At 40.8% G+C, this 26,672-nt stretch overlaps 1 protein-coding gene across 1 annotated transcript in view; it reads right to left on the bottom strand.

Moving 5' to 3' along the window:
* Nucleotides 1-5,294: 5,294 nt before the first annotated feature.
* The window catches only part of LOC145418638 (synaptotagmin-14-like), a 133,266-nt gene continuing 111,888 nt past the window's right edge, over nucleotides 5,295-26,672 (bottom strand). Inside the window, exons 6-11 of the mRNA XM_080287001.1 lie at nucleotides 25,794-25,955; nucleotides 16,611-16,719; nucleotides 14,539-14,696; nucleotides 10,612-10,772; nucleotides 9,254-9,413; nucleotides 5,295-5,492 (exon numbers count right to left, since the gene is read on the bottom strand). Of these exons, the coding sequence (XP_080143127.1) occupies nucleotides 5,295-5,492; nucleotides 9,254-9,413; nucleotides 10,612-10,772; nucleotides 14,539-14,696; nucleotides 16,611-16,719; nucleotides 25,794-25,955 (948 nt within the window). The remainder of the gene's footprint in view (nucleotides 5,493-9,253; nucleotides 9,414-10,611; nucleotides 10,773-14,538; nucleotides 14,697-16,610; nucleotides 16,720-25,793; nucleotides 25,956-26,672) is intronic.

Here is a 26,672-nt window from a genome sequence, read left to right as displayed (position 1 = left end):
ATATGGTACAGGCATATATTTTAAAAAGGAATGTTTTTGTAAAACTAGACTCTCATCTTCAGTCTGTGGGAAATCATCCTTCTGTTAACATCTACACTCTAATGACATTCTGTTTTTAGATTATCCCTGCTACTTCCAAAAATTAAATACGCCATCCAGAGTTCACAAAAATAAACTTACAAATTACGTCACAGAACTAAGAACCACAGAGTTAACTGAAACAGACAAACAACTGGGTGATGACAAATTTTTTTCATGGTGTTCCAGTTCACTCATTCAGAACTCTGATACCTTTCTCATTTTATACTTCATACCTCCACATGATTTTACAAAACAGGGAGGGGAAAGGGGAAGACGACCACCAAAGCTATGGACAGACAGATGGAGAGGAGAGATTTTCATTCAGGAGGAATTAAATACAGCCTTAATCAACCCCTTCTCTACTAGGAGGCTGTCCTTAACTGAACAAAATCATCTGGTAGCAGCCAGCATAAACTAAAATCACCAACTCGTGGGCTTAATGAAAAATGAAAAATATAATTGGAAAAAAAAAAAAAGTGTAGGTGTTCCCTCTTGCTGTAGAGCATTTACTCTAAGATGCTAAGCCTCCTTCAGCTCTGCTGATTTCCCAATGTAGTCAGACTGAAGGGTTAACTTGATTGATAACCAAAGAGGCTCATTTCTACTTCATAGCTACGGTAATAAAATTTTATGCAACCACAACTTAGTACAGAATTCAAGATATGGGAGTTGCCCAGTTCCATCAGATGAAAACAAATGGACAAGAGACAAGTTATTTTACCACAACAATTCTTGGAACCTGTAATATCTGTGCATTCGTTAACCATTTCACTATGATGTCATGTTGGTTTAGTGTATTCTTGCTGTCTCCACATGACTTTGTTAACTGTGGTGATCAAATATAGTGACTGGGTTAGAAACAGTCTATATCAACTCCTTCACAACCTGATTCTCTCCTTAAATGTGAATAAAATAATCTGACAGCAGTAAGAACAAAATAAGAATTATATCACTGAACTGAAGGGGCTAATGAGTTAGAAATTTCTGACATTTTTGCTTCAAAGGTTCGTATACAATGTTGCTAATGCTGTGTCTTACACAGCCTAAGAATGTTTAGTGATGTATCATGACCACTGCCATCAAACAACGTGTTGGTTCCAGTTCATATAATCAGTAAAAACAACATAAACAATAACAACAACTTTTATGACCAAGATAAACCCCTTTTGACAGATGATGTGATATTCATTTTAGTCTTCCATTCTCCTGATGATTTTATGCAGCTTCGGGAAAACTCTTTGACCTGGAGGAGTCTGATACAGCTTCCACTAACCTTATACCCCTTCACAGAGGACTTTCCTAAGGGAATTAAAATCATCTGGAGGTCACAAGAATAACGTGTAAAAATATACAACAACAAAATGAAAGACTTAAATAAAATATATTCGTAACATAAAATGTTACAAATATATAAGCCTTCAAATAACACTTACATAACATTACTTACCATTTAACTGAACATCATGATCACACCCTTTCTCAAACTGCAGACTTCATTCATTCATTCATCATCCAATCCTACATTGCCCCATGAGCAGCGCAGAAGCCTGGAGTTAGGCAAGTTGGTCCAGACATTTAAAATGAGAGTGACCAGCCTCAATCATCCCTGAGTGGCAGTACATGAGCAATAAACCCCAACCATCCCTTGGATATAAACCTTCACCGGCTCAATCCAACTGGAGTGCAGTAATTACCCACAAAACCACCAGGCGCCAAAATTTGGTTATATGGTTACCACCCAGCGTAGTAAATGGTTTCCTGGTGTACAGGAAACCATTTGGCTTGTCACTCAGTGTAGAGTCACCTACAGGCAGAAGGATGAGGAAAGAATGAAGGAAAGAAAGACAGAAGAGGATGGAAAGAAAGAAGGATGGAGGAGAGGAAAGGGCAGACACCCAAGAGCAGCACTACATCGAGTGAGTGGATGGTGAGCACCCCCACCTACCACGAAACTGCAGACTTACATAACAATAATTATACCTTAAAAAAAAAAAAAGAAAAAAAAAAGCAAATCTGAAACCAACGTCAAAACAGCATTTCCAGGCTCACTCTAGAGAAAACATAGCCTGCTGAGACACCAGGGGTTGTATTTATAAACTCCCCTAAGCTTGTAGATACATGTCTATCATCCCTTATACAGTTAAAAAAATACTTTTAAATCAAATTAGTGTGAATATCAACACCCTGAAGCCAAGATATGCCTTTTTTAGTTTACTCTTGCTGTTACAAATAGGCTATTCATACTGATTGGGTTTAAGATTATATCTAATCCCTCCAGTTCAAAACGTCTATCCAAAGCTGAATGTAAGTTGTCATGATATGGCAAAAATAACATGATAAAGACAACCCTGGGTTCAGTGGGTTAAAGAAATAAAAAATAAATACATGATACTCAAGGAGTCTTGTTTACCAGGCTGACTGGTTAAATGTTATGGAGATGTTTATCCTTTAGACTGGTTAGATTGTTTAACTCTTCTGGAGACTTCCTTATAAGATGATTAAGAGCATTTGGTAATAATGTTTAACTGTTATGGAGACTTGCTTATCCATTAAAGTGGCTGAGAGCATTTAGCTATTATGGTTAATTGTTATAGAGACTTTTCTATCCATCAATTTGGTTACAATTGTTCTCCAATAATGGATACCTATTATAGAGACATTTATCCTGAAAAGTGGTTAAACTCTTTCACAAGTACTTCCCCAATACTATGACTAGAGGATTTTGCAGGAGATACTACCAATGACCACAGTTAACCCTCCACAGCACACTCATCCCACCAATGACAATATTTTAAATCCTTATCATCTGGGAATTACATTATGCTAACACCAGGTGATTATACTTTGTTGAAAGAAATCACAAGCAGTCAAAGGCTACAGTGCTTTCATTTTAACCTAACGATGATCCCCAACCCCTACCTGCACACTTGATGGCCAATTGTAGTCAGAGTGTATGGCTGATGTCACTAGAATCCAAAGGGACTTACTCCTACTTCATGGTTTGCGTCAATCCAATTTCATGGAACCACAGCTTAGTATTTCAGCTGTGGGAGCGGGTCATTTTTGTCACGTGAAAACAAACTGGCTATTGGTGGTGATCCTGTAGCAATGGAGGATTCAGAGTACAGATAAAGAACGACAATATAAGGAGACCAGCTCCACCTTCACAGTTTCTAAGCAGGTAATAATGAGTCAACATAGCTTATAAATACTGCATCTTTTTATATACTGTATATACCATATATATATATATATATATATATTATATATATTTTTATACTCTGAAAAATCACAGAATATCTCTCTTCAAAGAACACCAATCTAAATTTCTTCAGGGTTACATAAAAATTAACCCTTCAAATCCAGTGATGATTTTTTTCATACTCTTGTTACCTTCAAACAATTTCACTATGTTTTGGAGAGAGAGAGTTTGTTATGATGGGGACAAACACATCCTCCATTGACCCTTTCACAACCTGGCATCTGTCTTAAACCAGAACATAACTGTATAAAGGTAGCAAGAATGAAACAAAACTACAGCACTGGACTGCAGAGGTTAATCACTAATCATCAAAATGCTTTTATAAAAACCTAACAGCTATGGGATTACAAGGTTTCCAGTACTCATGGGGCTAGTTCTTCATGAATGCAGAAACCAATAATCCCTTTAATAACTCTGAAGATCTTAAGGGCCAGGTGTTAAAATAAACTATATGCATTTACAATCAACAAAAAGGAGGAATGAGACAAACATTTCTTTCAAAGCAACTGAGGCTATGTGTTCACAATTCCATCACATTCCTTCCATTTAACTCCTTTACCATCCTGACATGTACTGTATACTTCATTTTATTCTTGATATCACCAAACAATCTTCATCAACTTAGGACACACCCCTTGTACTAATGGGGTTAATGAATACCATACCTAGTCCCTCCATATTGAAAAGTCTCCCCAGGTTGAAAAGAATTGTCTGGTGGTGGCAAGAACAAAATAAGGAAATATGTCACTGGATACAAGGTGTTGACAGGCAGATACTGGAATGTCTCTGAAAATTCAAGACAGTCATTTACTTTACACATCTGGAATGAGATTTACTATACCCTTTTCACCTTAACTTGGCCCTGACTTTTCATCCTTTTGCAGCTTATGTAAACTGAGTGACAGAAAAAGACAATGCTAAGGCTCTACATTCTTTCAGCAGCAATTCTTCATGACTAGGGTCATATCCTAGTGTTACTAGATTGTAACAACTCTGTATTGAAGATGGAGAGATGGTAATTTTCAGCCAAGTTAGAGTAAGAAGAGTGTAAGAAACAAGTGATCAGTACTGTCTCCTAACTCAGAACTGGAGTAATAGGAAGAACAAGAGATATGTATGGGAGGTTTTTGCATTCTTTTCCTTGTCAATTCCTGCAAAATGCAATAATACTCATAGTAAGTATTCCTCTAGTAATTACAATTTGCTTTTACAGGACAAATACAAGACATGGAGAGAATCAGTACTCCTTTCTTTGTCCTTCCTGCTAATCCAAATTTGTAGCTATGAGAGACAGCCAAGCAACATTTTTGTAAATCCCTCCCTTGTTCCATAACCTCAAAAACAAGGGCAATGGCAGTATCAGAAATATGTTTATGTATGTATATTCTGGATTTATCAGCAACTGCAACAATACCAGATACAAATTTATAATGAGCTAAAATTCAGGGAGGAAATATACTAGACCTCTCTTTCAAGGACACATCATGGGCCATGTAGTGAGTGACATAGGAGGATTGGCATTATCTCTTCCTTAGTTATTAATTCTGCAGATTACACACTAATATTCTCTTGTGTGTTATTTATACCATTTTAATAATGACAGCTGATATCAGCAAAATACAGTACAAGGATACAGAGGTGCAATGTGCTGAATAAACTGCTAATGATGAGGTGCTCTGAAACCTCCTATGACACTTAGGGTATGATCCTATGCTTTGAAAGGAATGCACAATTAACCCTTTCAATCTGATGTATTTTATATTTTCATTATCTGCATACGATTTTATTAAGCTTACGAGGTTTTGTCGAACTGGGAGGGTTTGACACAGCCTTGATAAATCCCTTCAAATCGAGGTCTTTCCTAACTTGAATAAAATCATCTCTGGCAGCAAGAATAGCTAAAAAGGAAGCCACCCAGATCCCAGGGGGTCAAAGGAGGACTCACTATTGTCTATGACTCGAGGAGGACATGCCATCGACACACTTGCTCTCCTCTCTGGTCCCTCATCTGGTTCCAGTGAGCCAACTCTTCCTCCCCCGAGCTGTTCAACCCAAGAGCAAACCAGCCGATCATATCCTTCCGCTTCATACTGCGCTTGGTGTACACAGATGCCATCAGGGTTACATCAGGCAGCTGGAATAACGCAACCTGCAGCAAAAAGGTGAGGGCTGGTGACAGGGATCATCACAATCATCGTTGTCACTTTCATAATTATCATCATCAACCTGATCCTTATCCCACCTAGAAATAGGCCAAGATATGATTTAGAAGTAAGAAAGAGAGAGTAAGTTCCACACAATCATTCACACATCACCATGAATCCAAGATTCACCTCACATGCATAACCATCTGCACATACTTACTGTATATAATTTTCTTCATAGATGCTCTTTAGATACATCACCACCATCATCATAATCATCACTATTATCATCATCATGCTGACCCCTTTTCTCACCCAAGAGGGAAAAAAAAAAAAAAAGGAGCAGGGCGGGATGGGACAGAGAGGTACAACAGAACCTCAAAGTCTGGATTATATGAGTGGAAGGATTTCCCAGATCAGCAGACTGTCTGAACCATCAGGATGATCTCCAGTCCATAATAAAAACATTATCTACATACAGTGTATGTTTGTTAGTTTCACACGTTTTACAAAGGTGGCTTTGTGGTGACCTGGTGTAATCTGAGACCAAACAAATGATGATCAGTCTCCACATGGCTGGTTAAAGCAATCTTGGAAATATTTTAATCATTTTTGGAATTCATATTGTTTCAATTTTGTCTGGAGAGCTGAAATCCAGACTCGGGTACCTACATACTGAGAGTAGCGACAACTCAAGATTGGATGCCAGTTTGACTCCAGCCTAGTGCGCTCACTGACTCCTTCCTGCCTGGTGTGCATGATGGTCTCTGTCTCTCTCTCTGGTGCAAAGCCACACTACTCTCTCTCTCACTCTCTCTGATGCAAAGTCACACTACTTTCTCTCTCGCTGATGCAAAGTCACACTACTTTCTCTCTCTCTCTCTCTCTCTCTGGTGCAAAGCCACAGTACTTGTTGTGAATACTGAGGAAAGCAAAACATAAGAGTAAAAGGTGATGAATGAGAATTAGGATGTTTATAATCAATTTTTACTTTATACAAAGCTAGGTTTAACAGTACATGCAACACTGTGGGACAGGGCCTACTGACTACTTTATATTTTTTACCAGTTTTCTATCTATCTAGCTATTAATTGCCAGATGCCTCAATCCCGTTTGGGGTGGCCACAAACAAATCGCCTCCACGTCGCCCTGTCCCCTGCCATTTCACTGCCCTGCTCCCAACTCACACCCCCCTCTCTCATATACTTCTCCACCCCATCCCTCCATCTCATCCTCAGCCTCCCCCTCCCTCTTCCCCCCTCCACCTCACTCACATACACTCTCTTCGTCAGTCTTTCACCCTCAATCCTCTCCACATGGCCAAACCACCTCAGTGTGTTCCTCATAACGCTTCCTATCACATCCACATCAACACCACAATGCTCCTTTATATCCTCATTCATCAGCCTGTCTCTCCATGTGACTCCACAGGCTCCTCTTAAATAACTCATTTCCACTGCTCTCACTCTTGACTTGTGTCCTTCCAACAACATCCAAGCTTCACTTCCATACGTTAGAGTTTGGTATCACAATATTGTCATGTAGTAACTTTTTCACTTCCATGCTCACTTCCCTGTTTCTTATCACTGCTCTCAAAGAACCAGCAACCTTTCTTCCTTGGTGTACTCTTTCAAGCACTTCACCCTCCAAACCTCCATCCTTATTCATCACACTCCCCAAGTACTTAAACATACTCACATTTTCCAATTCCTCACCATCCTACCTCGCTGTATATTCACTGACTTCACCTCTCTCAAAGACCATCACTTTACTCTTCTCTACATTCACCTTTAGAATCAGTTTCTTACACACTCTCCCAAACTCATCCACCAAGCCTTGCAACTCCCCTTCGTCTTCACTCAACAACACAGTATCATCTGCAAACAACAATACAGGTAGTTTCCAAACACTATCCTCTCTTACCAGGGCCACTCCAACATCCACTACCCTACCTTGTACTTCTTTTATTACCCCATCCATGTACAGATTGAACAATCATGGAGACATGATGCATCCCTGTTTCAACCCAACCTTCAAAGAGAAAAATTCACTTACTTCACCATCCACACGCACTGCAGCCTTAGCACCATTGTACATACTCTTCACAGCATTCAACAACTTCCCATCTACTCCATATATTCTTAATACTTTCCACAATCCTTGTCTATCCACCCTGTCATATGCTTTCTCCAAATCCATGAAAGCCGCATATAACTTCTTTCCCTTCTCTAGAAACTTTTCCACTAAAGATCTAAGAATGAATATCTGATCTACACAACCTCTTCCCTTCCTAAAGCCTCCCTGTTCTTCTCCAACTAATTCCTCTGTTCTTTCTCTAACTCTGTCTATAAGTATCCTACCATACACTTTTCCTATTATACTAAGAAGACAAATGCCCCTATGATTACCACACACTTCTTTTTCACCTTTTCCTTTGTACAAGGGAATAATTATATCTGACTTCCAATCCTCCGGCACTCTACCTTCCTCCCAGGCCAATCTGCACATCTTCCACATCCATTCTACTACTATCTCTCCCCCATACTTCAGCATTTCACCACACACTCCATCAATTCCTGGGGCTTTTCCCAATTTAACTTTCTTCATTGCATCCACAACTTCTATCCTACTGATTTCTTCCTGTCTTCTCACCTCCCTCCTTCTCCCAGCCATTCCCCAGCCACTTATACTCGCATTACTTCCATCCTCTATGTTCAACAATTCCTTAAAGTTTTCTCATTGCTATAATTTTACTATCAGGTTCTATCTTCTTTTCTCTTGTGTTTTTTTTAAGTTCTTCATTAATCTTTTTGCAGCAGAAATACAGTACATGCGAGTGTTAATGAGCTCATAATAAGTTCATTCTTAAGGTTGTGACAGTAGGGTAGCTCAAAGTCTTTTATTAAATTTATTGTTTCATCCAGTTTTTTTTTTTTTTTTTTAACATCTGCCTTTCCTATTAAATCACTTTGACCTTTCCCAAACATAAGCTCCACTTTGAGGAGCATGTTGTATGCTTTGTCTGACACTGTAATAAGTTCTCGTTTTTTTTACTCCTCTCACGAAGTAAGGTCTGCTGCTTTGTGAACTGCCTGATCGGGTGATGCTATAACTTCTCCTAAATACTCATTACAGGTGGTCTCCCTGTTTTAACGCTGTGAACACAATAACCTGTCAAGTTGTACAAGCTATCACTCTGTCATTGACAAGGCCTGCTCACATTCATCACTGACAGACTTTATTGATCCAAATTTTCCTTCTTTCTGGATTTGCAGGAAATCTGTACAGCATAAACCCTTTCTCTGACCTATTACTCCATCCACAGACACAGCAGCGGGGCATCACATCCACTTTTATCGACAAGATTCAAGCAACTGTGTGGAAAAAGACATAAAATGAGGTGAGTGAGTGGACAAGGTGGAGTCAAAATGGTGACAAGCCGCCCCGTTTTCTGTTATACCAGGAGCCCCTACAATGTTACTTTAGTATGTAGGTACCCTAATCCAGACTAAAGGGGTCTGGGCCAAGTGGTTCCACTGTATATGAATGAAAATGGTGCAACATGGTGGTAAGCCTGATGGCAACAAACAAGATGATATGGAGGCACTATTTTGGTGATCACCCACTCTGGTGTTACGACAACTGGCTATAGACAAGTAGATAGATTAGAGTACATAATCCACAAGTAAAACCTTCTCACCTGAAACATAATCCACAAGTAAAACCTTCTCACCTGAAACATAATCCACAAGTAAAACCTTCTCACCTGAAACATAAACGTCTCCTTGAAAAGAGGGTTAGGCTGGCCCCTGCGTACTGATGTTTTACTGTGTGCAATTTCCTGCCCACTTGAAGACATGAGGACTAATTTGACATAGGTGTCCGGAGCTCGAGTGTTGCCTACACTCCGGAAATCATCGCTGTTCCTGGGGGGGAAAATAAAATTGTAGTTTACAGTGTATTTGTTCTAACCTGGAAGAGATCCCTAACCCATTTCAGTGCAGTTATTGTACAAGTGTAGTCACACTGGAAGGCAATTATGACTGGCACCCATGAAGACTCATTCCAACTTCACAACTTAGGCTCACAGAATAGCTACCATCCAACCATGATTTGGTATTTAAGTTGTGGGAGTAGTCGAGTTCCATCAGGTGAACATAAACTGATTCTTGGTTGTTCATTTATAAACTAAGCATGAGAAACTATGACAGTGTATACAGTAAGTGTGTAAGGCTCAATGACTGAAAATCAATTTAACAACCAAATGCACTGCAAAACCATCTAAATGACTCTAACTTGACCTACCCTAACTTCACTAGACTTCATATAATCTAACCTTATTAGGCAGGTTACAATAGCTCAGTTTATGTTGGGCAAAGTTGGATTAAAGTTACATTAAAAAATACAAGGTTGTCAGGTTGGGCTGGGATAGGTTAGGTTAAGTCAGGCAAAGCTACATTAATTCAAGGCAAGTTAGGTTAGGTTCAGTCAGGCTGGGATATGTTAGGTTAGGCTAAGTTAGGATGGTCATGTTAAGATTTTCCCCTATTGGATGTTTTGTAATAGTGGTCAGAAAATGCTGTGGTAAGAAACAAAAAAAAAAAGTATGTGTGACACATTGTTGTCAATGAGCCTACTATTATAAAAGGAAAAAAAAAAAAAAAAATAGGAAAGAAAGAAAATATGTTATTACAGTATATACAGTACTGTATGTGATTTACAGTAGGCTATTATTAGTCATCCGTCCACAGAAGCTTGAAAAATCTAAAAACAATTAACTCTATTGATTTGATGTGGCTACAACAGCCACATAAAACACCACAACTATCAACTCCACACAAATCTACAAAGAAAACTTGAAACTAGAGAATGATACACAACTACTATCACCAAAACAGCAGTGATTAAACCACTCAGAATATAACTTGGTCAGAATTTCTCCACCTTCAATGTTGAGTTGCAAAAATAGATTAAAACTAAAATATGATGACTATCATAAAGAAGTGCTATGGAAAGGATGTACTGTAGAGTAAGTACTGTCATATGCTGCCACAGACACTCTATGTAATACCGGTAATCTAAAAATAAAATTTGGGTTGATTTAAGACAAAAGAACTATAGTACCTGAAGTGTGATCCTTTGATGACTTCCACTGCTAGCCTGCCTGTGGTGCCATTATAAGTGAGGCCCAGCAGCAGCTCCGGTGACCCTCCATGCACAGAGTGAGTTGAACCTGTTGAGTCACTCCGCGTCAAGCTGCTCACTTCCGTCCGACTCTCTGATCGCTGTACACATAACGTATATATTTTGGTGCCATAATTTCACAGTGTCATGATGTGTTCTAAAGGAAAAAGTCCCTAGCTGAATGTAAATGGACCAATTAATTAATCAATAAAATGATGCCATGCTTCCTCTTAAGGAATCTCCATACCAAGTTTGGTATTGGCACTGTACTGTAATGACTGAAATGAAACTTAAATTATTGTAATCATTAGCTTCCGGTGTTGCTGTTTGCTGATGATACAGTATTGCTGAGTGAAGATGAATGGGAGTTGCAAGGTTTGGTGAATGAATTTGGGACAGTGTGTAGGAGGAGGAAGCTGAAAGTTAATGTAAACAAAAGTAAAGTTATGGTGTTTGAGAGGAATGAAGTCACAGAGTGTGCAGTGAGGTTGGATGGTGAGGATATGGAGAATGTGAGTGCATTCAAGTACTTGGGTAGTGTGATGAGTAAGGCTGGAACTTTGGGGGATGAAGTACGTGAAAGGGTACAGCAGGGAAGAAAGGTTGTTGGTACACTGAAAGCAGTGATGAGAAATAGGGAGGTGAGTATGGAAGTTAAGAAGTCACTGCATGATGGTATTGTGATAGCCTACCCTGACGTATGGAAGCGAGGCGTGGACCTTGCAAGAGGGGAACAAGTCAAGAGTGAGAGCAGTGGAAATGAGTTACTTGAGAGGAGCATGTGGAGTGACGTGGAGGGACAGGTTGACGAATGAAGAAGTGAAGGAACGTTGTGGGGTAGATGTGGATGTGGTTGAAAAGATTAGGAGAAATACACTGAGGTGGTTTGGACATGTGGAGAGAATGGAGAATGAAAGACTGACTAAGAGGGTGTATGTAGGTGAGGTGGAGGGAGGGAGAGGGAGGGGTAGACCGAGGATGAGGTGGAGGGATGGAGTTGAGAGGTATATGAGGGAGGGGGGGGTGAGTTGGGGGGAGGGGAGTCAAATGGTGGGTGACAGAGTGACTTGGAGGCGTTTTGTCTGCGGCCACCCTTTGCGGGATTAGGGCGTCGGGCTATAGATAGATAGATTAGTTTGATTGAGATTTGATCCCTGGCCCACGTACTCCAAATGCACAAACATTGCCACTGAGCCAAACAGAGGATCCCCACTTTGTCTCTGGGCAATGCAGGCAATTATAAACCCCATCACACCCCTCTTTTCTCCCCTTGGTGATTACATTGATGAGTTTTGAACACACATGGTAGCATAGCACTGGAGGCCACCATTGGGGACGCTGTGGACCACAATGAACAGCTCATCCCTGGGATGTAAGGACAAGGACACTGTCAGCTAACTAAGGAACGACATCAAATTGCCAAACAAGCCTTGCCTCACATCCCACACTGCTGCCAACCAATGTAAGAACTGAAATGAAACTTAACAAACTAACCACTCACCTGGCCAATACTTGATCCCTGGCCCATGCACTACAAATGTGTGCACATTATCACTGAGCCAAACAGAGGATCCCCACTTAGCCTATCAGCAATGCAAGCATTTATGGGCCCCATTACAGTACACCTATGTTTTCTATGACCCAGTGCCAAAACCAGCTAATTACTGTACCTCCCAATTGTTGCAGGACGGTACTATTAAAAATCAGATATGTAAGATGATTTGTAATAAATGTCCTAGAAATGGACTGGTAGGACAAAATACCTAGAAAGTTGTGGACACTTACACAACAATGAAGAGAACTGGCAAACATTTTAGTAGTAGGTGAACTGGTTTCCTCCACTGGGAGTATGAGAGGCTAGGGTCCACGGGGCTTACCTTTATTTTTTTCCCCTTTAGATGACGGACCTGTATTACCTCTTGAAACAAGGTAATTTTCTTTTCAATTTATCCTTGCTAATAAGGGATTATTCCACTTGATACTAATGGAATCTATTAAGGCTATATCTAAACCCTCCAGTCTGAAAAGTCTAAGCTGATTCAACTATCATAAGATAGCAGGAATGAAACAGAAAAGACATTCCCAGGGTCTGTGGATTAACAGCCCCCACCCCCCCTTTTTTTTTTTTTAATATGGCCCTTTAAGCACTCAGCCACAGAATTATACAGTACCCACATACTGAAATAATGTTTGTTGTTGAGATGACAGTCAAGTACTACAGTGCCAAACTCTTAAATCCTAACAACAAATTCAATATTAACAGTACTCATTACATCACATTTTCAGTGAAGGTGACCATTCATTTGGAATGACACTGAGCAATAATTCCCAATCATTCCTTGAATTTAAGCCCTTTACTGACTACATCTGGTTGGAGTATCTTTACCCACTACAGTACCACACAGTGTAGGTAAGGGGTTTTCTGCATTAAAGGAAACAATCTGGCTATCACTCACCGCAGAGCGATCTGATGGTAGCACTACACTAAGTGGATAGTGGGCATTCTCACCTACCACAAAATTCTTGACAATTCCATTCATTGTTATAAATTATAATATTAAGTGCAAATTACTAACAAACTACATACAGCCTTTGTTCTCATCACCTTACAAGGCTTAAACTGTATATAGCCTTTTGTTCTCATCACCTTACAAGGCTTAAACTGCATATAGCCTTTTGTTCTCATTGCCTTACAAGGCTTCCTGACCTCTGCCTTAATAAACTGCTTTCCCTATTGCACCTTATTCTTTTCTGTGCCTTTTATGTATCTTTAATACTGACTTACCTAACACAAACAGCTTACAGGTAAATATTAATGCACCTTATATTAAAACTGGCAAGGATGAGGCACTATGGAGCCTCCTCAGCCAACAAGATTGCAACCTGTAGTGTTACTGATGGCTGTATTCTATGAGGTATAGGAGTCTCTGTAGCACCTTTACTATGTGATTCATTTAGCATATTAAACCATAACTTTTTCTTTCACGATGTGGCAGGTGGTGGTGCTCACCATACACTCACTCGATGTACTGCTGCTCTTGGATGTCTGCCCTTTCCTCTCCTCCATCCTTCTTTCCTTCTATCCTCTTCTGTCTTTCTTTCCTTCATTCTTTCCTCATCCTTCTGCCTACAGGTGACTTTACACTCCCTCTTCTGTCTTTACTTCCTTTATTCTTTCCTCTTCCTTCTGCCTGTGGGTGACTCTACACTAAGTGACAAGCCAAATGGTTTCCTGTACACCAGGAAACCATTGACTATGCTGGGTGGTAACCATATAACCAAATTTTGGCGCCTGGTGGATTAGTGGGTAATTACGGAGCTCCAATCGGACTGAGCCGGTGAAGGTTTATATCCAAGGGATGGTTGGGGTTTATTGCTCACATAATGCCACTCGGGGATGATTGAGCCAGGTCACTCTCATGTTAAATGTCAGGACCAACTTGCCTGGCCCCAGGCTCCTACACTCCTAATGGGGCAATGTAGGATTAGATGATGAATGAATGAAAGAAAGAATGTCATTTATATCACTGTAATATCACAATGGTTTGCATCAATAACATACAGGAGGTTACACAAGTGAAACATGCAGAATATATCATTAAGGAAGAGACATTATGGAGAAAAAAAAAAAAAATCATAAGTTACAGAAGTAATGTAGCTACTCCTCACATCAGCCCCAGGTTCATCTGCATGCAAACCAAAGGGACTGTAGACTAAAGCTGCATCCTTCCTGCAGTCCACCATCCTTCATGATATGGAGGCAGTGGAGGGACATTTGTATAACCAGTCAGCGAAGCCACCTGATAAAGGCAACCCCCACCAGCACTGTGACTCTTCATAACATAATGGTCAACATACAGTACTTACAGCCAAGTTGGCACGAGGTTCCAGTGTGAGCCAGAATGTGTTCCCAAGGGTGAGGTTGATGGACGCAAAGGGTACAATCACCTCACCAACCATCTTCTCACGACGCATACGTTCACACCCATACAACCGCAAACGAACACCAAGTTGCTGTACCTCCTCTGTAACAACAGTACAGGTAATATGGTCAAAATTATACTGCATTTGCTACAGCCACATGATGTTCACAAATAATTATTGTGTTACACTTCATAATATGTTTAGTCAAGCAACTCAGAATCAAATCAAATCATGTTGTGCTTCCTCTTAAGGAATTTCTATATTAGGGCTGGTCATGGCACAGTTTTTGATTGACTGGAAGCTATTCCATGAGCCAAAACCGGCAACAGTAATTCCTCACTTAACACTGGTGATGTGTTGCTAAAAACTGCTGTTAAGTGAAAATTGATTAAAGGTTACATTCCTGCAAGAAATATCTCATACATTAATAAAACCCTATTCACAGCAACAAATAAGTATCAAAATTTATTTGATGCTGTCTTCAGGTGGATCTGTATATCTTAAAGTCGGTATGCAATTAATAAAACATGTGACATACTGAAATAAATGCTACTAAGAGTTGCATCAATCCTGACTCTTTGGTGTACATCCTGACTGCTTAATTATGAACACTGGCATATTATGTGAAAGGTATTTGTATGATGACACAGTATATGCTTTATAGTATAAAAAAAAAAAAAAAAAAAAAAAAAAAAAAAAAAAAAAAGATATAAATAAGGAGTTACCATGATTGCTTCCCAATAGTTGCTGGAAACTGTTGAAAAAAATAGAACTTTCCATTTATCTACCAATTTTTTATCTATCTCTCTACCTACCTATCACTCAATCCTTTATCAACTCAACACAAGCATATGGTCCTGGACTACACTAGGGCAAGTGTAACCACTTGCTTGCCCAAATGACAATTCATGAACCCCCTGATGCCGGTTCATGTCCGAGGATGTGTGGTTAACAGGCTCCGGTTCATGTTTGAGGATGTTTTTATATTTCGTAGGCATGTTTAAACTTATAAGTGAGCCGAATTCACTGAGAATGGGTGGCGGCCTCCTCGTGCACCTGAGGGTGCAAGGGGAAGCTAGCTGGGACGGAGGTTGGGGGGGGGTGCCTGGAGGGGTGGAGTACACACGTACTGACTGCAGTCAGCCACTCACGCACTATTAGAGATATACACCTGCAGAGGATAAGTACTTGCTTTTTTTTGTGTGATTTTGTATCATATGTGATTGATTTGTAAGAAAAAAAAAATCCAAATTACAAAAATAAGCCCAGTTGTGGGAAGGGGATATGATGCAGGGAGCCCAGCACCAGGGAATGAAGCAATAAACCTTAGCCAACCACTAACCACACACTCAGTTCCTGTATATCCACTATAAAACCAGTAAAGTCAAAATCATACTGAATTTTGGTAATCTCACATAGTAATTATTTTTTTCCTTTAAGACATTACACCCTTAATTAACAACAGGAACATAGGACCCCAAAACTTGACTACTCTGTGAAGAAGTTAATGAAGAATATATTTGTTATCTAACACTAGCAGTTACAAAAGCTCTCTCTTAAAATAAATAAAAAATAAATTGATAAAAGTCACCTGGAAATAGCAAGAACAGAGTATGAGTAATATCCCCAGACGGGAGTGTTAATTGAAAAAGATTTGGCCATTTATGTTTTACTGCTACCTATTACCGGTGGCAATTATTAGTAAAAACTTGTCATATTTCAGAACTCATCCCTTCTCATACCAAGGACTGCCTGTACCCTGATATACAGGGTGGTGCACTATTTGCACTCTCCTAGCTTGCATTTTGTAGAAACGGCTGAGTCTGCTATTGTGAGGAGCACAGATGCTTCTTGAAATTACTGATCAACCAATCAATCACTGGATGTAAGAAACAGGCACCACAGAGAATGAAAGGGTTATAGGAAGTAAAATATGATAAACGCTGACTAAGCCATCCCCACAATGCAGGAAAAGAAATGTATAATATATATATGACACAACCATTATAGCTTACCTGGGTTAATTTTGTTAAAGACAAATGCTTCATTAAACTGTGGATTGTCGCCTGGCCTAATGCGAGTCTTGTGTTTTTGTTTACGTGACGGCAGCAACACCACCCGTACCTGAGGAGACAACATTTATGTACTCATACAGCTTCACTTCATTATGATACATGCAGAGATTTAGGTCTATAATCTACATGGTATAAGAGGCTTTGTAGCACTTTCCATAACATGACATTTTCCTATACAGTATGATATTTACTGTACACTTGTATACTGTATACTGTTTAAATTTTGACATGGTTGCATCACTAACATCTATCTATCTATCTATTGCCAGACGCCTCAATCCCGTTTGGGGTGGCCACAAACAAATTGCCTCCAAGTCGCCCTGTCCCCCGCCATTTCACTGCCCTGCTCCCAACTCACACCCCCCTCTCTCATGTACCTCTCCACCCCATCCCTCCATTTCATCCTCGGCCTCCCCCTCCCTCTTCCCCCCTCCACCTCACTCACATATACTCTCTTCGTCAGTCTTTCACCCTCCATCCTCTCCACATGGCCAAACCACCTCAGTGTGTTCCTCATAACGCTTCCTATCACATCCACATCCACACCACAGCGCTCCTTTATATCCTCATTCGTCAGCCTGTCTCTCCACGTGACTCCACAGGCTCCTCTTAAATAACTCATTTCCACTGCTCTCACTCTTGACTTGTGTCCTTCCAACAATGTCCAAGCTTCACTTCCGTACATTAGAGTTGGTATCACAATACTGTCATGTAGTAACTTTTTCACTTCCATGCTCACTTCCCTGTTTCTTATCACTGCTTTCAAAGAACCAGCAACCTTTCTTCCCTGCTGTACCCTTTCAAGCACTTCACCCTCCAAACCTCCATCCTTACTCATCACACTCCCCAAGTACTTAAACGTACTCACATTTTCCAATTCCTCACCATCCAACCTCGCTATACATTCACTAACTTCACCTCTCTCAAAGACCATCACTTTACTCTTCCCTACATTCACCTTTAGAGTCCGTTTCTTACACACTCTCTCAAACTCATCCACCAAGCCTTGCAACTCCCATTCGTCTTCACTCAACAACACAGTATCATCTGCAAACAACAGTACAGGGAGTTTCCAAACACTATCCTCTCTCACCAGGTCCACTCCAACATCCACTACCCTACCTTGTACCTCTTTTATTACCATATCCATGTACAGATTGAACAACCATGGAGACATGACACATCCCTGTTTCAAACCAACTTTCAAAGAGAAAAATTCACTTAGTTCACCATCCACACGCACTGCAGCCTTCGCACCATTGTACATACTCTTCACAGCATTCAACAACTTCCCATCTACTCCATATATTCTTAACACTTTCCACAATCCTTGTCTATCCACCCTGTCATATGCTTTCTCCAAATCCATGAAAGCCGCATACAACTTCTTTCCCTTCTCTAGAAACTTTTCCACTAAAGATCTAAGAACGAATATCTGATCTACACAACCTCTTCCCTTCCTAAAGCCTCCCTGTTCTTCTCCAACTAATTTCTCTGTTCTTTCTCTAACTCTGTCTATAAGTATCCTACCATACACTTTTCCTATTATACTAAGAAGACAAATGCCCCTATGATTACCACACACTTCTTTCTCCCCTTTTCCTTTGTACAAGGGAATAATTATACCTGACTTCCAATCCTCCGGGACTCTACCTTCCTCCCAGGCCAATCTGCACATCTTCCACATCCATTCTACTACTATCTCTCCCCCATGCTTCAGCATTTCACCACACACTCCATCAATTCCTGGGGCTTTCCCCGATTTAAGTTTCTTCATTGCTTCCACAACTTCTATCCTACTGATTTCTTCCTGTCTTCTCACCTCCCTCCTTCTCCCAGCCATTCCCCAATCACTTATATTCGCATTACTTCCATCCTCTACGTTCAACAATTCCTTAAAGTGTTCTCTCCATCTGCTCACTTTTTCTCCCTTCTCCACTAGTAATCTACCATTTTTATCTTTCACTCCCCTGCTAACTCCACTTCCACCCTGTCTTACTCTTTTCACTTCTCTCCAGAACATTTTCTTACAGTCCCTCCACTTTACACTCAAATTCCTTCCAAATTCCTCATCCACTCTCTTCTTACTCTCTCTTACTAAACTTTTCACCTCTCTCTTCCTTTCCACATATAACTCTCTCTTCCGCCTCTCAACTTCTTCCACGCCCCTATTTCTCATCCATTCATTGTATGCTTTCTTCTTTTGTGCCACAGCCTGTTTCACCTCTTCAGTCCACCACGCTGTTCCTTGCACCCCCCTCCGTCTTCTCTTCCTTCCACACACCACATCACATGCTGCACATATTTCTTCTGTTTATATCTTACACACATCTTCCACCTCTCCCATCTGCTCCAATTCATATTTGCCCAATCGTTCCTCCACTTCTCTCTTATACTCTGCCATTTTCTCATCCTCTTGTAACCTTTCCACTCTCCTTGCAGCTACTCCTTCCTCTCGTCTTTCCCTTCTTCTATTCCTCCATCTTACTTGCATTCTAATTCTTGCCACCACCAAGTAGTGATCAGAAAGTCCACTCCCCCAACCTCTATACACTCTTGCATCCTTTACACATCTTCGCATCCTTTCATCCACACACACATAATCAATCATTGCCTTCCTTTCATTCAGTTCACCACCCACCCTTCTCATCACTCGCCATGTATACCTGTGGATCATTTTATGCCTGAAGAGGGTATTGGCTATCACCAACCCCCTCCCAGCACAAATGTCCACTAACGCACTCCCATTCTCATCTATCTCAGCAGGCACACCCCACTCACCAACTATTCCATCCACCTTCACATTCCCAACTTTACCATTCATATCACCAATCAAAAACACTCTCTCATTCCTTCCAAACTTTTCCATGCACACTTCCACATTTGTCCAGAACTCTTCTCTCACTCTTCTAGCACGATCTTGCGTTGGTGCATACACACACACAATCGACCACATTTGTATTCCAACTTTCAACTTTACCCACACAATCCTTGACCCAACTGATCCATACTGTCTTATGCTCTTCTTCCATCATTTACTCACAACTATACATACTCCTTCCTTTGCCCTCTCATTCTCACCTACTCCTGCACATATACCCCATCCATACTCCCATTCTCTCACACTTTCTCCTCTCCATTTTGTTTCAGTTATTCCACATACATCCACTTTCGCACCCTCAAGCACCTGGACAATCTCTCTCTCTTTTACCTCATCAATCGCTCCTCTTACATTCCATGTACTCATTACCAAGTCCTTTGTCCGGTCCTGGGTCGTCATCGTTTGGTCAGTCCTTGTCCGAGGCTTCTTGTTTGTTTTTTTAGTTAGTTGTTTTCCGGGGAGGGGCACTAACCCTCCGCCAACCCTTTTAGTCGCCTTTTACGACAAGCAGGGATACTGGGGGAGTATTCTTGAAAACCCCCCTACCCCCAGGCATGTTCCCTTGTGGCTGACAGCACCTTGCCACGGCAGGAGCGGGATATAGTGTGTAGTTCATTTCCTGGATGGATGCCACATTTGTGTCACTGAACCCAGTTAACAGGGGGCACCACATCACCCCATTATCTAGTTACAGAACATTGTATCTAGTTTCTTGTGTTACAGGAAACCATTGGGTTTGTCACTCAGTGTAGAGTCACCTGAAGTGGAAAGTAGGAAAAGAGGACAGACACAGAAACAGAATGAGAAAGGGGAAGGAAAAAATAGGTGGCACTACATCATGTGCGCAGATGATGGTTGCACCACCTATCACTAAAAATTTACACTAGATGTACTAAAGATTCCTGGTTTTTTAAAAGAATGAAGTCACAGATAGTGTAGTGAGACTCAATGGTCGGGAAATGGAAAACATGACTGCTTTGGAGTATTACAGTACTGTGATGAATAATGGATGGGAGTTCCAGGGATGAGGTGTATGAAAAAATGCAGCAGGGATGGAATGACAGCAGTAACAGGGAATAGGGAGCCAACCAATGCAGGAAATTAAAAAAATCATTGTAGGATGGCACTGTGTTCTCCACTTTAAAATATAGAAGCAGAGATTGGACTCTGTACAAGTGATGCAACAAGGGGGGGAAATGAGCTTGTAGTTAGGTACAAATAATGAAAAAGTTTGGGAGAATGGTGATGTTATGGAAGTACTGAAAGTGCCACAAGATGTAGCCTGAGATTATTTGGCCATGTGGAAAAAATTGAAAGTGAGAGATTGACTAGGAGAGTGTATGGTAGTGTGGCAGAGTAAGAAGAGGGGTGGGGGAGACCACATACAAGGTAGGGGGACAGGATGGAGAAGTACAAAAGTGACAGTGGTTTGAAAAAGAAATGTATTGGAGGAAGGGCAACTCATTTATGGCCATCCCCTCCAGGATTAAATCACCTGACTACAGAGAGATGTATAGATTTAATGGGGCAAACATAATATACTGTACAGAAGAATTTAGTCCCATACTCTCAAGATCCTGAGTATATAGCTTGATCTTATTTGATAAAAAATCAGATTCATGTTATACCGAACAAACTGAAAAGGTAAAAAACAGTCACGCATTCTGTTTTCACTGACCATGTACAGTCATGGTATTAACTGTTGTCACAAAGTCCGCTGAAACTGAACTTTATGACATAATAGCATAACTGTACACAGGGCCTAATGACCTCATAACAGTGCCTGCATTAGGTACAGTCATCTGCACTGCAGAACTTACAGTAGACCTAAAAGTCACAACCAATATTCCCAATTTACATGTAATTTAAGGGAACAACATTCATGCAACCAGCATTCATGAGCAAGTGTGCAGTCAGAAGCATGACTGGAAGTGAAATATGCCTGGCCACTGGCACCCTAATCTTGTGGAAGAATATGGTTGGACCCTACTAAAGAGTTCTCTTTGGGTCCTTCCATAATTAGACTTGGCCACTCCATTTTTCAAAATCCTAGCTGTGCTCCTATCAGAGTTGGCATTTATTCCCCCCCCCCCTCACACACACAAAAAGAATAGCCTTATTTTTTTCTTAGTTAATTTTTGCACATAAAAATGTAGTTTCGTATCATATTGGTAAATGAGGTCAGGGTACATATAACAGCCACTAAAACCCAATAAAATATCTCAAAATAACCCTGACATGGGCTTTCTTTTAATTTCTAGCAGGAGTTCCTGATCATACGTGCTTGTTTTCTAGTTGCTAGTGGATATAAAGGGTAATAAAACAACACACAACTTACTAGCAAGCAAAAATACTTTCAGTATGAGATTCTTAATTTTCTTTTCCCAAACCACTGAAGCTTACAATGGTCTGTTTACTGTATATTAAAAAAGAAAAAAATAATGAACCTTCCACTTGGAATATTTTTGGATATGGGTTCTTACTATTTCAAATTTAGCACTTATTACCTGATTACAATACTGTACTCGCAGGCTGCTTTGTTAATCATTTTCTACAGTATCAACTTCATCCAACTCAGTTGCCTTTTTTCTGCCACTACCAGCAGGCATTTACCTATTATGGTCAGATGGTTCAATCACTACCAAGGAGAAACTAAGACCAAGACAATGTGTACTGAGTCAGCAGTAGTCAAGCCTCACCTGTCCATTTTCTATATCAACATGTACAGTACAAGTTATCAAAGGCTTTGTCCAACTGGACCAACCTGTATGAACATGTCTAAAACAAGTGTGTGTTCTCTAGATTAGATTTCAAACATTTTATTTCATTCTAAATTATCATGTAATTGCCTATTTTAACTAATTTACATAAAAATATGAAGAATAGCAATAATCCAATAATCTATATCCATCTATCTATAGCCTGACGCCCTAATCCCGCAAAGGGTGGCTTCAGACAAAACGCCTCCAAGTCGCTCTGTCACCCACCATCTGACTACCCTCCCCCTAACTCACTCCCCACTCCCTCATATACCTCTCAACTCCATCCCTCCACTTCATCCTCGGTCGTCCCCTCCCTCCACCTCACCTACATACACCCTCTTAGTCAGTCTTTCATTCTTCATTCTCTCCACATGTCCAAACCACTTCAGTGTATTTCTCCTAATCTTCTCAACCACATCCACATCCACCCCACAATGTTCTTTCACTTCTTCATTTGTCAACCTGTCCCTCCATGTCACTCCGCAGGCTCCTCTCAAGTAACTCATTTCCACTGCTCTCACTCTTGACTTGTTCCCCTCTTGCAAGGTCCATGTCTCACTTCCATACGTCAGGGTAGGGATCACAATATGTACTATCATGCAGTGATTTCTTAACTTCCATACTCACCTCCCTATTTCTCATCACTGCTTTCAGTGAACCAACAACCTTCCTTCCCTGCTGTACGCTTTCAAGCACTTCATCCCCCCAAAGTTCCATCCTTACTCATCACACTACCCATGTACTTGAATGCACTCACATTCTCCATATCCTCACCATTCAATCTCACTGCGCATTCTGTGACTTCATTCCTATCAAACACCATAACTTTACTCTTGTTTATATTAACTTTCAGATTCCTCTTCCTACACACTATCCCAAATTCATTCACCAAACCTTGCAACTCCCATTCATCTTCATTCAACAATACTGTATCATCAGCAAACAACAACACTGGAATCTTCCAAATCTCACCCTCATTCATTAGACCACTCCCCACATCCACTGCCCTACCTTGCACCTCCTTTACAACCCCATACACATGTACTGTATATTAAACAGCCATGGAGACATCACACAGCCCTGTTTCAGTCCCACATTGAGATCAAAGAACTCACTCAGCTCACCATCCACTCGCACCGTAACCCTAGCTCCTTCGTAAATACTCTTCACAGAACTCAACAATTTCCCCTCCACTCCATATATTTTTAATACCTTCCACATACCTTGCCTATCTATTCTGTCATAAGATTTTTCCAAGTCCATGAAGGCAGCATACACTTTCTTTCCTTTCTCTAGATACTTCTCCACTAAACATCTTAGAACAAATATCTGATCTACACACCCTTTTCCCTTCCTAAATTCCCCTTGTTCTTCTCTAACTAGCTCCTCTGTTATATGCCTAACCCTATAAATGAGTATACTACCATATATTTTTCCAGTCACACTAAGAAGGCAAATACCCCTATGGTTACCACATACTTCTCTCTCCCCTTTACCTTTGTATAAAGGAACAATTATACCTGATTTCCAGTCCTCCGGAACCCTTCCCTCTTCCCAAGCCAATCTACATAACTTCCATATCCACTCCACTACAATCTCACCCCCATACCTCAGCATTTCACCACACACTCCATCAACTCCTGAGGCCTTTCCCATCTTGATCTTCATTGCTTTCATTACTTCCACCCTACTGATCTCTTCCTCCCTCCTCTCATCTCTTCTTCTCCCAGCCATTCCCCAACCACTTATACTCAAACTGCTCTCACTCTCTACATTCAACAAATCCTCAAAGTGCTCCTACCATCTCCTCAATTTCTCTCACTTCTCCACCAACAATCTGTTATTCTATCTTTCACTCCCCTACTATTACCCCTTTCACAATGCCTTACTTTCATTACCTCCTTCCAAAACAATTTCTTAATCTTCCTCCATTTCACACTTATATTCCTCCCAAACTCTTCATCCACTTCCTTCTTACTCTCCTTCACCAATCTCTTCACCTCCCTTCTCCTCCTCAAATATACTTCTCTCGCTCATCTTCTCCCCTCTCTCTATTCGCTATCCATTCACTATATGCCTTCTTCATTTGTTCCACAGCTCATTTCACCTCATCATTCCACCATGCTGTCCCTTGCTGACCCCTGCATCTCCTCCTCACTCCACAAACCACCCAACACGCTGTGCCTATCTCTTCCGTGAATATCTTACACACATACGTCTTCTACCCTTTCCATCTGCTCTAACTCATACCTTCCCAATCTTTCTTCCACTATGCTCTTATACTCTGCCATTTTGTCACTCTCTTGTAACTTCTCCACTCTTCTCACAGGAGCTGTTTCCTCCTGTCTTCCCCTTCATCTCTTCAATCATTTTCTTTGCAGCCTTACCTTGGCCATCAGTCAGTGATGGTCCAAGATTCCATTCCCTCACTCTCTCCACACTCTTGCATCCAACACTTGTCTTCACCCATCCACACACACAGTATACCATGGCCTTTTGTTCAACAAGTTCACCAACCATCCTCCTCATGACTCTCCATGTATACCTGTGGATCATCTTATGCCAAAAGTAGGTGTTAGCTATTGCTAACCCCTTGCAAGCACAGAGTCCACCAAAGCACTACCATTCCCATCTACTTCAATTGGCTCACTCCACTGACCAACCACTTCATCCACTCATACATTCCCAACTTTGCCATTCATGTCTCCAATCAAAAACACTCTCTCGCTCCTCTCAAATTTGTCTATACATGCTTCTATACTTGCCCAAAACTCATCTTTCATTCTTGCCACTCGGTCCTCTGTCGGCGCATATGCAAATACAATCGCCCACGCTTGTATACTGTACCTACTTTCATCCTTACCCATACAATCCTTGCACCCACTGTTCCATACTCTCTTATATTTTCCTTCCACTTCCTGTTTATCATCAGACATACTCCCTCTCTTGCCCTCTCATTCTCATTAACTCCCGCACATATACCTAAACCGTATTCCCATTCTCTCACCCTTTCACCTTTCCATTCAGTTTCAGTCAATCCGCATATTTCCACTCTTGCATCCTCAAGCACCTGAACAATATCTCTCTCTTTCACTTCATCATTCACTCCTCTCACATTCCATGTCCCCACCCTCAGCATGTCCTTTGTCCGTTCCTTAGTCGTCAACGTATGGTCGTCCTGGTCGGAGGCACTTTATTCATTTGTTTAGTTTGTTCTTTTTATAGGGTGGGGCACTAACCCACCATCAACCCTTTTAGTCGCCTCATACGACAAGCAGGGATACTGGACGAGTATTCTTGAAACCCCCTGGGTTTCTTCCAACTCTGGCCCCTATTCAAGAGCAAGTCTAAGACTGGATTTCACAAATGAAGCCAGCTGTACAGTAAAGCAATTCTTCTATTTGCAGATGCTATGCACAGCCAGGCTGGTATATTATCATACACATTATAGAGATTCTATGGGTATAAAGCAGTAAGTACCTGTGTGTTTGCAGCACCTCCTCGATCCTTGCTGGGTACATCCCTGGCCTGTAGGACATGCACAGTAAGGGTGCGTGTGGGCAGGTCGTATGCAAATCCTGCCTCCACCGTACCACATCGTACCAGCAGTGCCGTGCCAACACCTCCACTGTCACCACACTCCTGAAAGAGTAAGTGTCTCATCCTTCAGAAATAAAATCTTGTCCCTAAATCATGCCTTTTCCTATCATTAACATATATTTTTGTAGGCTACACTTACTATATGAAACTGCCATTATGATATCTACATATGATTACTTAACTCCACTCATCCCAACTCCACTACTGCACATAAACTGTACACTCACAAAACTACAGTACTATATTAAGTAATGGCTTCTGGGAGCGTGCAAGGTGAGTGAATGAGTGTGTGGTCCAATTCACTGGACATGCTCTTAATTAGCTCTCCCTCTACCTTGCTTTTCTCTTCCCTTGCTTTTTAGGTCCATCTCACCCCATCCTTAGGTGGGAAAAAAAAAAAAAAGTTGGGATAATTATAACTAAACAACTAGCATAACTGCATTGTATACAGAATATATTACCTTAGGGCACCTCTTTATAATCTGTGAACTCCAGCCATACCATTATCACCATTAGTATTACACTCCTAAAGCATAAAAGTGTATACAATTGTTCAGGAATAAAGTTTAGTTCCTTGCTTGTGTTTCTCAGCATCATCTCCCTACAGTATTTATATGTACTCTTATGAAACTTCCACATAACTGCACTGTATACAGATTAGACTACTTTATGGAACCTGTATACAGTGAGTCCTTGTTATATTATGGATATGTTCCAGGATATAACTTTTCCATATAAGAGCATAGTACCAGGAAGTGT

The sequence above is a fragment of the Coenobita brevimanus genome, chromosome 115 (assembly GCF_032717465.1).
Source record: "Coenobita brevimanus isolate Jiangsu-jjx chromosome 115, ASM3271746v2, whole genome shotgun sequence".
Taxonomy (NCBI): domain Eukaryota; kingdom Metazoa; phylum Arthropoda; class Malacostraca; order Decapoda; family Coenobitidae; genus Coenobita; species Coenobita brevimanus.
This window is presented reverse-complemented; position numbering and strand designations above follow the sequence as displayed.